The sequence below is a fragment of the Leptidea sinapis genome, chromosome 2 (assembly GCF_905404315.1).
Source record: "Leptidea sinapis chromosome 2, ilLepSina1.1, whole genome shotgun sequence".
NCBI lineage: Eukaryota > Metazoa > Arthropoda > Insecta > Lepidoptera > Pieridae > Leptidea > Leptidea sinapis.
Window position 1 is genome coordinate 10857206 of NC_066266.1, and position 12890 is coordinate 10870095.

Sequence of the window (12890 nt, forward strand, 5' to 3'; positions counted from 1 at the left end):
GACCAAAGGAACCAATTGACTCAATTTAGGAGATTGACTTTCGGCGCGCTAGTGACATATCTACCTCTTTTAATATTATAATATCATTAGCCCCAGGAAGCTTCCCTGACTATTCCCGCAATGGTTTCCGTCTGTATGTGTGTGTGTGTGTGTTGATGTATGTAGACCTCTTATAACTTTCGAACGGCTCGACCGATTTAATCGCGGTTTGCTCCACATTATTTTATTGAATGTTTGTCTTGGCAAAATTTATTTGATTTTTTTTTAAAATGGACGGGAAAATTTTAAATATTTCTTTTAACGCGTTGTCAGTTGACGTTTCACTTCCACCACAGTCTTAAGAAACTCTTTCCTACATTTACCCCACGAACATGTCTAAACGGGGCAATTATCATTTTCATGGGTGTCAAATAAGAATAATTAACATCTATTTAGAGATACAAGATGGTGGATCAATATGGTTATCATTTTCGAGAGTGTCAATTACAACTATGACATCCATTGCGAGAATCAAGATGGCGGATGTGACTTTAATTAAAAAGATGCCATTGCGAACGTCTGAAAAAGAATAACAAAATATTGTCTTAGTCAGTTTCATGAGTTTGTTTCTATAAACAAAAAGTTCAATCTCGTGTTCATTTCTTACAACTCGGACGAACGTAAACACACAATTTCAAAATCCAGCATGATGGGCTACAAAACCCTCGAGAATCATGAAAAAGTTAATAATTTCATGATTTACATTTTGACAGAACTATCAGTTTCAACATCCACACCATCCATTTGAAAAGGCTTGACCAAACTTACATTTTGAATACAACTCTGACTGATCCAGACCGCTGGATTTTTAGAAATTTTTTGAACTCGAAGAGCTCAAAATAACACATAATATTTTTGAGCTCGAGTAGCTCAAAATCGTCATAAGTACAATTTGAAGCGTCTAGGTATGTAATTAGCGGGAAGTTGCAGAGACGGCAATTAGGGTCAACCGTTTATCCTATATAATTTTTTTAAAATCACAAATTGAACCTGAGAAGATCGAGCGCAAGTAACTTAGTGGGCTTTTTTTATAAAACAAAGGGGTAGAAAATAGGAAATAAAATTTTTTTTTATACCGCGTCATTGAGAGGAGATGTTAAGTGAATCGTTTGTAGCTCCTGCTGAAAAGACTAATATTTTGGGGCCGATTATTTTAGAAGTAATCGCAATAATATTTATTATAACAATAACTAATTTAAATTAAATCTTAAAATTATTTATTTAACTTTTAACTGAACTGGTTTGAATGCATAAATATATCTCTTTCTATTACCAGCGTTACACAGTTTCAGCTTCAGGCTGAGTTAAAACTCAAACTTGCATATCATTGGTAAATTAAAACGAATACAAACACGGGATTGGTCTATTTAATGTGACAATTACTTCTGTCCAACCATAAATGAGGAGCTGTTGTTATTGTTTCGAAAATGTCTTTTAGTGCTATGGCGGGTTTCTGTTTTTTCAATCTCAAATACGAAATGAGGAGTTATGTGCGCCGCTTGGGCGGCGACATTGACAGCAATTTCTTGAATATTTTCAATCGCCATTTTGTGAATAAATTGGAATTACCTATATGTTGAGAGACCGAGATTATATTCCGAACAACTTTTTTTTATGTTAATTGTAAATGTAAAATTATTCTGCCTATGGCCTATGATCAATGCGATTTAACTGCTCTAGTGCTTTCACACAACGCATCTCACAGATGATGTTCTGAGATTTATATTTATTACTTAGATGAATTAGGTTATAATCTCTCCTTTGCATCTTCATCCTCTGCTTTCAATATGTCTAAGAAGTCAGGGGTTTTAAAGCGTGTGATGAAGAAACATGAAGTGGCTCTACCAATACATATGCAGCGTTTGGAAGCTGCGTTAGAAGTTAGACCATTTGTTGATCAGGTTGAAAAATTACTAAATTCTGATAGTGAGAGTGTCAGCAGTGAGGCTTCAGAAATTGTATCTGTTGGAAAGAAAGGAGATAAAATAATATATGGAGTTTTAACAACTAAACAAGGTTTGTTACTACACTTGAATAACTTTCATTTTTATGGAGGACAACTATAAATAAATACATAAATCAAAAATTAAACTTATATTATAAGAAAGGTTTTAAGTAAGGTTCATGGAAATCTTCCCAATATGTTATATATACCTGGTCTCACATTTGTTTTAGTAATATTTAGACCTTTGGAGATGAGAGATTTAAACCAAATAATTAGTCATTGATTAATGATTTTCAGAAAGGCAATGTGACCGCCTCAGATTATACAATTTTTCATCAGTTGGCGAAGAAAGGGAGTGGCTGCGAAATGTTATTCTTTCATCAGAGTCAGACAGTGGTGAAGATGATACACCAGCTGGAAAGAATAAAAGGATAAAGCGACTATTAAAAGAGAGAAAGTTTCACAACAAACACGTGAAGTCATATTATAAAGATCCAGGGGTATGTGTAATATCATTTATATCAAGTGCCGCATTGCTAGTGTTCTACTAACAAAAAATACTGTTATGTAACACCTCTGCTGTCTTAGCATAATAGCAAAATACAATATTGGAACAACATTACATTTCACATTTAATAAAAAGGCACAAATCTATCATAAAACTTGAGGTATGAGTTGACTAAATATCACTTGAACTAAGCCACAACTTGAAATTAAAATAAAGCACCCAGGATGGGAAGGAAGCTGGCAGGATCCATCTCCAGGGTTTGACTTAAGTATGCTTTCGATGTATTTGCACCAATTTCTTTATAAGTAAAAAAAAATAAATTTTATGACACTTAACATTCATGCATTTATGTGTACATGCAAATGCTTATAATCCAGTAATGGGCCTAGTGATTAATGAATACCTAAAATTTGGCAGTGTTGGTTTATTTTTGCCACACATTCTCGGGAGAGACAGGCGTCTCTTAATTACACAATATGTTCTTTAATTTTAGCTAGTGTTTGCCTGTGCTCAGTGAGGTTTAGAGTTTTTACACCATTACTTATCTATAATTACTTTAAAATTATGTAAAAATATATTTAAATAATCCTTTTTTATCACCTGATATTTGAAATTCTGTCTTTCATGAAAATAAGGAAGTAATTTCTTTGATTTCATTATTTCTGACAAATTTGATTTGTAAAAATTCTCAACTGTTCAATTAAGATAAAGGGAATTGTTTTTATTTCTTATTATTTCTGTAAATAATAAAGGTAAGAATTAAATTTTATAAATGATAAAGAGAGTACACAATAAGCAAATAAATGAACTTTGATCATGATAACCTTAATATATATAAATTATGTGTCACATTGTTTGTCTGCAATGGACACAAACTAATGAACAGATTTTAATGGGGATTACTTTATGGACTGCAGTTTAGTCCAACTTGAGAGATAGGATAGTTTTTATTTTGATCCATAATTATTTTTATTTTCTATATTTGTTTTGTATGGACATATTGCCTATGAAAGAATTGAGTGATGCACGGTTTTACAGTTCACTGTGAAAAAATTTCATTATAACAGCATTTTTTACAAAATAATTCTTATGTTTTGAAATATTATTGGCAAATTCCTATTAAACTCTTGGTATACCTTGAGGATCACCAGTTTATCAACGACCGGCAGTACGGCTTTTGCCATGGTCGTTCGACTGGCGATCTTCTGGTATACCTAACATAAACATGGGCGGCGGCTATTGTTAGCAAGGGGGAAGGCCTGGCAATTAGCCTGGATATAGCGAAGGCCTTTGATTGTGCGTGGCACAAGGTGCTCCTCGCAAAACTTCCATCATTTGGGCTTCTCAAGAGCTTATGCAAGTGGACGTCCAGCTTCCTCAGTGGGCGCAGCATACAGGTCGTTGTCGACGGTTATTGCTCGAATCCCAAGCCCGTGAACGCTGGAGTGCCTTGGAGCAGTGTGCTATCTCCCACGCTGTTTCTTCTGCATATCAATGATCTGTTGGACACCACCAACTTACATTGCTATGCAGATGATAGCACTGGTGATGCTGTATACATGGGCCATGCGAACTCTCTCGTGAAATCGTTGACCAGTGCCGGGAGGAAATTGTGTCTTCCCAGAAGACTCAAGTTTGCGCGTTTACCACAAAAAAAACCCCATTTGCCGTATCATCGCTCTTCGACAACACTTCCTTTAAAGGCTCGCCTAGTATCGGAATACTGGGTCTCGAAATCTCGAGCGATTGCCAATTCCGTGGCCATCTGGAGAGCAAAGCCAAATTGGCTTCGAAAAAGCTAGGCGTCATTAATAGAGCACGGCAATACTTCAAGCCGGCCGACATTCTAGCGCTCTTCAAAGCGCAGGTCCGGCCACATATAAAGTATTGCTGCATCTCTGGTCTGGCGCACCCAAGTATCAGCTCGAACCATTTGACAACCTGTGCAACGCATAGCAGCTCGAATTATCGGGGACCTAGTGCTCTGTGAACGGCTGGATCACTTGGCGTTGCGTATATCACGGGGAGTGTTTCGAAGAGCTGTTTAATCTGATTACTGCCACCGAATTCCACCTTCGCACGACACGCCACAAGTTAGGATATCATCCCCACCATCTGGATGTGTGGCGGTCCTCCACAGTGCGGTTTTCAAAGTGGAAAGAGCTTACTTGTGCGGTGTTTCCGGGACGATACGACATAGGTACCTTTAAAAAAAGCGCGTACACATTCCTTAAAGTGTTGCAAGAGTATGTGGGCGGCGGTGATCACTCAACACCAGGTCGTACTCTCGTTTTCCTCCTATTCCATAAAAAAAAAGACACATATTTAAATACTTAATTGTGAATGTCTGTGTCCCTCTAAGCAAAGGCCTCCCCTATGCTTATCCACTCTCCTCTCCTTCACTCCAGCCATTCTCACTATTTCATCTTTCCATCTTCTAATTTGCCCACATCTGTTTCTCTTGCAACCTCTTGAGTACCTAGGGTGTGTGTGTAAATGCTAAATAAATAAATTATTGTTTTTTTTTCTTTGTTTTGGTTTATCGGGTGCCCAGCCCATCTCCATTTTAGACTCTGTATAGCAAAAGCAACATCGGCTACTCTTGTTTTGTCTCTCAAATCTGTATTATTTATTTTGTCTATGCTTTGTGTTGATCAACCTCCTTTCCATAGCTCTTACCTTCTACCTATTGTGTTGTGCTGCAATTAGTTTGGTGTTTTTGGAACTTAATACCTTTCAAGATAGTGAGTATATGTGTAATATATTATTATAATTTAATTATGTTTCAACAGAATTCAAGATACATGTATTATGGTGCTGGACTTCTGTCAACAGTTGATCGATACCCAGAAAGGAAAATCAGTAGGCCACCTCCGACGAGTGCTAGGAGTCGAAGAGGTCGGCCAAAAGACAAGGGTGTTACCAAACCTCAGCATAAACCCAGGAAAACAAAAGCAAAGGAAATACAAGAGGATGGAAGTGATATTGTGAGTTGGGAGTTCTTCTTATAGATTCTATTTATGCTAAATGTTAAATTCATAATTTTAAACTCCTGTGATTCCTATGGTGTTGCAAAAGAATGTGTGCAGTGGTGATCACTTAACATCCATTGACCCATTCACTAGTTTGTCCTGCTCTTCCATAAAAAAAGTCAGTTAGTTGATAAATTGATTGAGACTTAATATTGTTAGCAAATAGACAACAAGCTGAGCAAAAATGATTTTGTGTTGATAATTAAATAATATAGTACTTTACTTATATATAGTCCATTCTAGTTGGACTTGATAAATGGATATTATAATGTTTTTTTATGAATTAATCCTGTGGTTACTGCAGCTTCAGCTATAATATATAATTAGGAAATAAGATCAATAAGCGGTTTTAAGCTTCTAAGAATAAATTTTGAAACAACACAAGACTTATATTCGAATAGAAATCGGGCAGAGTAACGTTCTAACGAGTCAATGGTTGCAGCGAAAATGTGTCGACGGTAGGGAGACGTCGCCTTTTATAGGCGTCTTCACCCTGTCCACCTGTCACTGTCAACAGAATTTTAATAATTACTCACTACAAACAATCAATACGAAAACGGACAGAGTTTCGGTGAGATGTTCACAGTCCGACGACAAACGAAGTAATGGTCACCAAAAAAAAAAAAAAAAAATTCAAATTCAAAATTTCTATATTTGGTATTAAATTATATATACAAAATTACTTAAATCTACTTATTAAAGCAATTTACAATTAAGCCTTATATATGTAGGTATCAGAAAACTTATTTCTACAACCCTATCTACGTATTGAGGGATAAAACTTTATTATGCTTAAAAAACTAATACATGAGGTTTGTGTGGGGGGGGGGGGGGAATCCAGGAAACTGGGAAAACCTGGCTATTTGCTATTGATATAACGTAATATTAACCTATCACTTAACCTAACTTAAGAGTAATGACTAGAACTTAAAAACTAAGGTAAATAAATACATAGATATGTATACATACATATATAATATATAAATATAAGAGGGGTGTGGGGTGGGGGGGATCTTGGGAAAGGGAAGGAGGGAGAGGGAATAGGAGGCCCTAATAGGAGGAGGGAATAATGGTCTGTCGGCTGCTAGTGGGGAGAGGTGGCGTCACGTCTTGAAAATTTTCTTGTGTTTCTAAGAATATTAATAGTAGTTTATTTAAATCGGCTGTACCCACGGTTGACCGGTGTTGGTACGGACTTGCTTTGGACCATTATAATTATTAATAGATTTAATAATGTATTAGGAGAGTCAAAGTCAAATATACCTAGTCTTGCCATAAATACTGAAACAAAGAATAAAATTTTTCTGTTGCAAATAACATTTATTAATATTTATTTATTTAAAATATATAAAAATTATTCGAAGTGGTCTCCATTGGCTGGAGGACTGTATTAGTCCTTTAAACGCTATGACAAACAAAATGAACGCATTAATGCGGTTAAAATGTTGCTCAATTGTAAAAAAATCTTATCCGTAAACATACCATTTCAGTAGTTGTTTCGATATTTGCACCCTATTCCTTTTTAAATTATCAGTTAAGAAATGACCAGAACGTCTCTTATAGGCTGCAAGTCCTAAGACAACTTTTAAAATACGTGACATGGTCATTAGTGCTTTCTTCATCTCCCGAGAAAAAATCTTTTGCTTTCGGACAGGATTTCTTCGAATCCTTTCCCTTTGTTCACCACCTTTTCCGTACGAACACTACGTCGACGGCCAGATCTTTTTCAGTCTCAAACAGAGGAGGTCACATTGTACCTATTAATAGCCCGGTACACAAACTTTTACTAATACCAGTGTATGGAGAGTTTTAAAAATTGCATTTGACTCCATACCTACTTTGTTTAATGCAAACACAGCGATTCGGTTCTCTTTATCACCCCACTCTATTTTAATATCGCAAAATATTGTACAATGTATTGGAGCCAAAATCAGAAAACTCAATGAACAATCATAATATAAAAATGACAGATTCCAAATTCAAATGTAATATTTTGTTTATTTTAAATTTTAGCAGTATTTATGTCCAGATTAATTACTTTAGTCACCATAAATAGTTCTTTTAAATTACTAAATTTACCATATTATGTTATAAAAAAATGAGCTTGTGAGAGGAACATACAAGAAACTCATTGGGCATTGTGTATTTTACAATAGCTGTAATATACATAACAAATAAGTTTGTAAGGTGCTGCATCCAATATATGAATCATGTTTAAATAATATAAGTTATTTCATAAAAAGTAATAAAGAATAAACTGTATTAATATAAATTATCGTATATTGCGCTTCGTGAACATAATGGGCGTGATTTCTGTCATTATAAGTAATTGCGTCCCACAAATACAAAGCATTTATTAAGTTTAAGAGGTCGGCCACATCAAACAGGTCAACAAAAGTTTAAATAACAGCAGTAGTAGTAGATATTATATATATAACTAATTCTAGTAGGCTTCATAAGATACATAAAAGCTTTAAGGGTAAATGTATACAATTCTATGATAAAGTCCCAGCCACTGTTCAGGCATTATCTATAAATAAATTTAAATGTTTTATAAAAAAATTGCTCTGTCGTAAATCCTATTACTCCACTGCTGAATATCTAAATGATCGTACAGCCTGGGACTAGATTGTGATTATTTTATAACGATAGAAATGACTAGAATATTGGATATTTTTATTGAAAAGAGCGCAAAAATAGAACGCTGGGAGAGTTTCTTGCGCCGCTTCTTCTCTCTCAGAGCGCTATTTGTTTCCAAAGCGATAGTAGTATCTAGTAGTTATTAGAAATCAAAAAGTACTCTAAAGGAATCAATTTTGAGAAAATAAATGCCTTTTATGCCTTTATTCAGGTAGATATTAAATTTATCTAAATCTGCCAGGAGAGTTTCATATGATTGTAAATGACTATGTACAAATAAAGAAATTTTGATTTGATTTTTGATATTATATTAATAGTTATAATTGTTTTCCAGCCTGATGGTATCGCTGATTGGGAGGAACAAATGCGCAATATGAAAGATGAGCCGGATGATGAATTTTGTATTTCTGAGAAAGCAGGTGTTCGGTAATAATATTTTATTGTCTTATACTACTAATATTATGAAGCTGAAACGGTGTTTGCTTGTTGAAACACGCTAATATTTATAGCTATGTTATTTGGACTATTTTTAGTTTAAAAAAATGTACCATGAGGCTCTTTGTAAAAATTAAATGAAGAATAATTACAACTATGATAAATTTGGGCATGTATTTTTTATGTTTATTCTATTTTATATAAATATACTTTATTAAACTTATATCGCCATTAGTATTATATTATAAATGCTCAATTAATACCACATTGCTAATTCATTTGATGCTTTGGTTGTGATGAAATAGTTTTTTTTTTATAAATGCTATCTAAATATGCAAATATTATTTTCCTCTTTTACCAGCTAGTATGCAATGCAATATTTGTTTTAGGGGTCGTAAGAAGTCACTAAATATGAAAAGTCCAGAGGTTCTAACGGCTCGTCGTAAGCGACACTGGTTCTTACTGGTTAAGAAAGAAATGGGCAAAGTACAGAGAGCGAGGGCTGCAACACACAAGGAGCTGCTGTTGCAACGAAAAAGGCTGGCAACATTGTGCAGTAAACACTGGAGACATGTTGCCATGCAGGTATTTTATATTATTGATTTGTGCAACTTAATTTTTGTAACCAAAATTAATGAACGATGCGGGACCCGAACCCGCGCCTCTCGGGTTCCGTCCGAGTGCTCTTACCAATTGAGTCAACCGTTCGAGTGACGCATGTATCGTCAATCTTGGTATACCTTGTTCAACTCTTAGGTTGTGGCTTCACCTACAGGATCTACTTTACAGTTGATAACCTGCTCAACCCCAATTATTGCATATAAAGAAATTGACTTGAAATCTAAGCAAATTCTAAGTACGATGTATAGATCTCAATGTAAGAGTTCATAATATTATACAAGTGATACCTGGACGACCGAGCCTTGCTCAGATTTTTAAGGTACAAAACTTGAACAAAAAAAAATCTAATAGGACACTGGATTCGAACCGGGGTCTTCTGCTTTCCCATCATCCAATGTCCCAACTGAACTATTATAGTTTTGTATAGTGGCGAAATTTACCTTTGTATTCTAATGTTATCGTAGCAGTTTCTCATTAAAACACGGATAAAACTAAATTTTTTAAAATTGAAACCTAGCTAGGTCGATGTTTCGCTCCCGAAACTACCTTTATACTAAACTTCATTAAAATCGTTGGAGCTATATACAAGAATTTCTCGTTTAAAGATATATATTAATATTATAGACCACCTGTTCTGCTGATTTTCATTTGGACATCCATATCTTACGTACTTCATTGAATTTTATGATATTTTCCACTTCTCCGTTCTTGTCACACCTGGTCACATTTGTAGGACTAAGTGTGATGTCACTTGTTTCGCAAGCTTACATTTAGATATTTATTAGAATAAAACACCCACTTATATCATACCCATAACAACAGTCATAACGTGATTAAAACACACTTGCTTGAATTTGAACACAATCTTGTACGTACAGTTTTTATATAAAATTGTTAATTACATCTACATGCACCTAAACTATCGCTGATCTAAGGACGAGGAATACTATCCTTTTGTGACACAGTAGTTACTAGTACGAAAGGATAGGGTTAATCAAAATTTATTAAAGTAGGCGTTACTTTGCGGAAATCCATAATTATACAAATGATTTGAGTTTTCTTTAGTGTTAATTCCGCCAATATTTGTCTTTAAACAATTCGACACGTGTTTCGCCTTTACACGAGGCATCCTCAGGACGTGTTGTCTCGCCAAAATCTGGCACGAGACTCAATCAAATGAGCCGGAAGCCGCTGTTTTATACCCTCGTCCCAATGGGAATGCCAGATTTTGGCGAGACAACACGTCCTGAGGATGCCTCGTGTAGAGGCGATACACGTGTCCAATTGTTTAAAGACAAATATTGGCGGAATTAACACTAAAGAAAACTCAAATCATTTGTATATGGTTAATCAGTTTAAAGACAGCCACTTACGGCCGTTTTCAATAACGTATCTCTAGTGACGGATACATTGCTGTAACCGTTTATCGTACCTTATCTATCCATACTCACTGCGACTAATGAACACATAAAAAAATAAATTGGCATTTATCAATTATGGGAGGATTAAATTTTCTTTTCTAATTAGATTTGTATATTACATAATATATTAAGTTGCTAAGTATATTGGGAGTGGTTCCTACAAACTTGCTTTTTTATGACAGTAATAAATTATAAGTTTATATTAACTGTTGAATAACCTTAAAACATATTTATATATATAATTTAATATAGACAATTAAATATTATTACGCCGATTTTTTGGCGAATTGTGCTGTGTAACTACCAATTTTAAGAATTATCTAAACACAATCCAATAAATTTCATTACATTACATTAGTTATGTCCAGTATAGTTATAGTCCAATAAGTAAGCGTAAAAGGATAGATTTGTCTACCTCTAGTAAGTTAAACTAAGTATAGATAGAATATGGAAAACGGCCTACACTAAAGAAAGTTAACTTTGAATAATAAGAAGTTATATTGTGTTTACTAAATTGTATAGATTGAGAAACTGTATAATGGTTGGTTTGTTAAGATTATTAATTGTAATTCAGTCACAAAAGAATATGAAGGAGACAGTGTGGCGGTGTAAGCGGCTAAGTCGTGAGATGCAAGCGTACTGGAGACGATACGATAGGGCTGAAAGAGAGACCAGGCGAAGGATGGAAAGGCAGGCGGAGGAGCAGCGTAAGGTAATGTAACATGTTGTAACCTATATTAATATTACAATTGTAACGATACTAATATTTGCCCTCTGCTTCCCAGGGGCATAAAAAGAAAAAGGAAGAACCAGGCCCAATGGTGTCGTAAGAGGCAACTAACGGCATTTACCAGTGGGAAGCCTCTTTGGACAGGATGCCGGATAGATTATGGGTACCACAACGGTTTTTCTGCAGTGAAGCAGTTATATATATGCATTATTGTGTTTTGGTCTGAAGGGCGCCGTAGTTAGTGAAATTACTGTGTAAAGAGACTCAACATCTTATGTCTCAAGGTGACGAGTGCAATTGTAATGCCGCTCGGTATTTTTGGATTTTTCAAGAATCCTGTACGTCACTGTATTTAATGGGCAGGGCGTAGAAATTATCATTAGCTGAACGTCCTGCTCGAATGTTATAGAAAAAACGTGCAAAGAGTGCGTTACATACAACATGCCGCCCGCGGGCGCCCGCACACTTGAAGAGTTAGGTGCTAATTCGACAAGTGATTCGCCTGTACACGAGGCATCATCAAGTGGTGCTGACTCAGCGAATACTGGTACGAGAGTCAATGCTCACTCTCGAGGGTAACACTAAAGATATTATTGATGGCATAACATTTTAAATATTTATTGATTTCCGCATATAAATACGTTAAATACTTACATATTTGTAAATTATTTTTATTTGTAAACACACAAATAATTCCATATATAAAATTCAAATTTGCAAATTTCTCTTCTTCAAAACCAAAATCGTCTATTAAATTAGGCCAAGGATATTCATAAATTACTACCGGACCCAACAGCCGTTGTCCTGTACACACGTCTTAAATTTGAAAAATCGGTCCAGCCGATAGGAGGATTTCACTAGCAATACACATGAGCAGGAGAATTATATATGGACTGAATGGAGAATCTAAACCATTTTTACGAACACACAAAAAAATCATCAAAATCGGTCCTGCCGTTTAAGAGATAGTTTAATTGTGAATGTAAACCATCCTCAAATCCTCGACCACACACAAAAAATTCATTCAAATCGGTCCAGTCGTATAGGAGGAGTTCACTGTCAACACAAGTACCTACAGAAGAATTATATATATAAGATTAAAAAGTACTAAAACTAAAATCGAGAATCTGAATTTATCATTTAATTTTAGATGGACGTTGAGCTGATGGAGGCAAAGCGACAACGCCGCAAACTGAATTTTCTGATCACCCAGACTGAGTTGTACGCGCACTTCATGCAGCGCAAGTTAAATGCCGTCGATGGTGACGACTGTGGAGCCGACACCATCCTCAGCCAACTGGACGAGGACAGAGATCCGAGACTGGCCGCCATCGACCACTATGATTGGTTCGTCAATTTTTGAATAGTTAAAATGCATGTATTTTCCTACCCGGTTACATTATCTGTGGGCTTGTCGTCGATGACGTCACACCGTCGCTTTGTTGCGGTGTGAAAAACAAACATCACTAGCATATAATTATTAATAAATGAACAATGATTTATTTTTTGAGTATTATAG

General features: G+C 35.3%; 1 protein-coding gene across 2 annotated transcripts in view; it reads left to right on the top strand.

Annotated features, from left to right (window-relative positions):
* The first annotated feature begins 1448 nt into the window (after window positions 1–1448).
* Window positions 1449–12890, top strand: part of LOC126971608 (chromatin-remodeling ATPase INO80) — a 39437-nt gene continuing 27995 nt past the window's right edge. The window contains exons 1-7 of one of the 2 annotated variants that reach the window (XM_050817970.1): window positions 1449–2055; window positions 2282–2484; window positions 5285–5479; window positions 8499–8590; window positions 8989–9184; window positions 11216–11353; window positions 11427–11674. In XM_050817970.1, the coding sequence (XP_050673927.1) occupies window positions 1827–2055; window positions 2282–2484; window positions 5285–5479; window positions 8499–8590; window positions 8989–9184; window positions 11216–11353; window positions 11427–11471 (1098 nt within the window). In that variant the 5' untranslated portion in view covers window positions 1449–1826 and the 3' untranslated portion in view covers window positions 11472–11674. Of the gene's footprint in view, window positions 2056–2281; window positions 2485–5284; window positions 5480–8498; window positions 8591–8988; window positions 9185–11215; window positions 11354–11426; window positions 11675–12521; window positions 12719–12890 lie in introns of those variants that run through there. The other variant, XM_050817961.1, reaches the window with a different exon arrangement.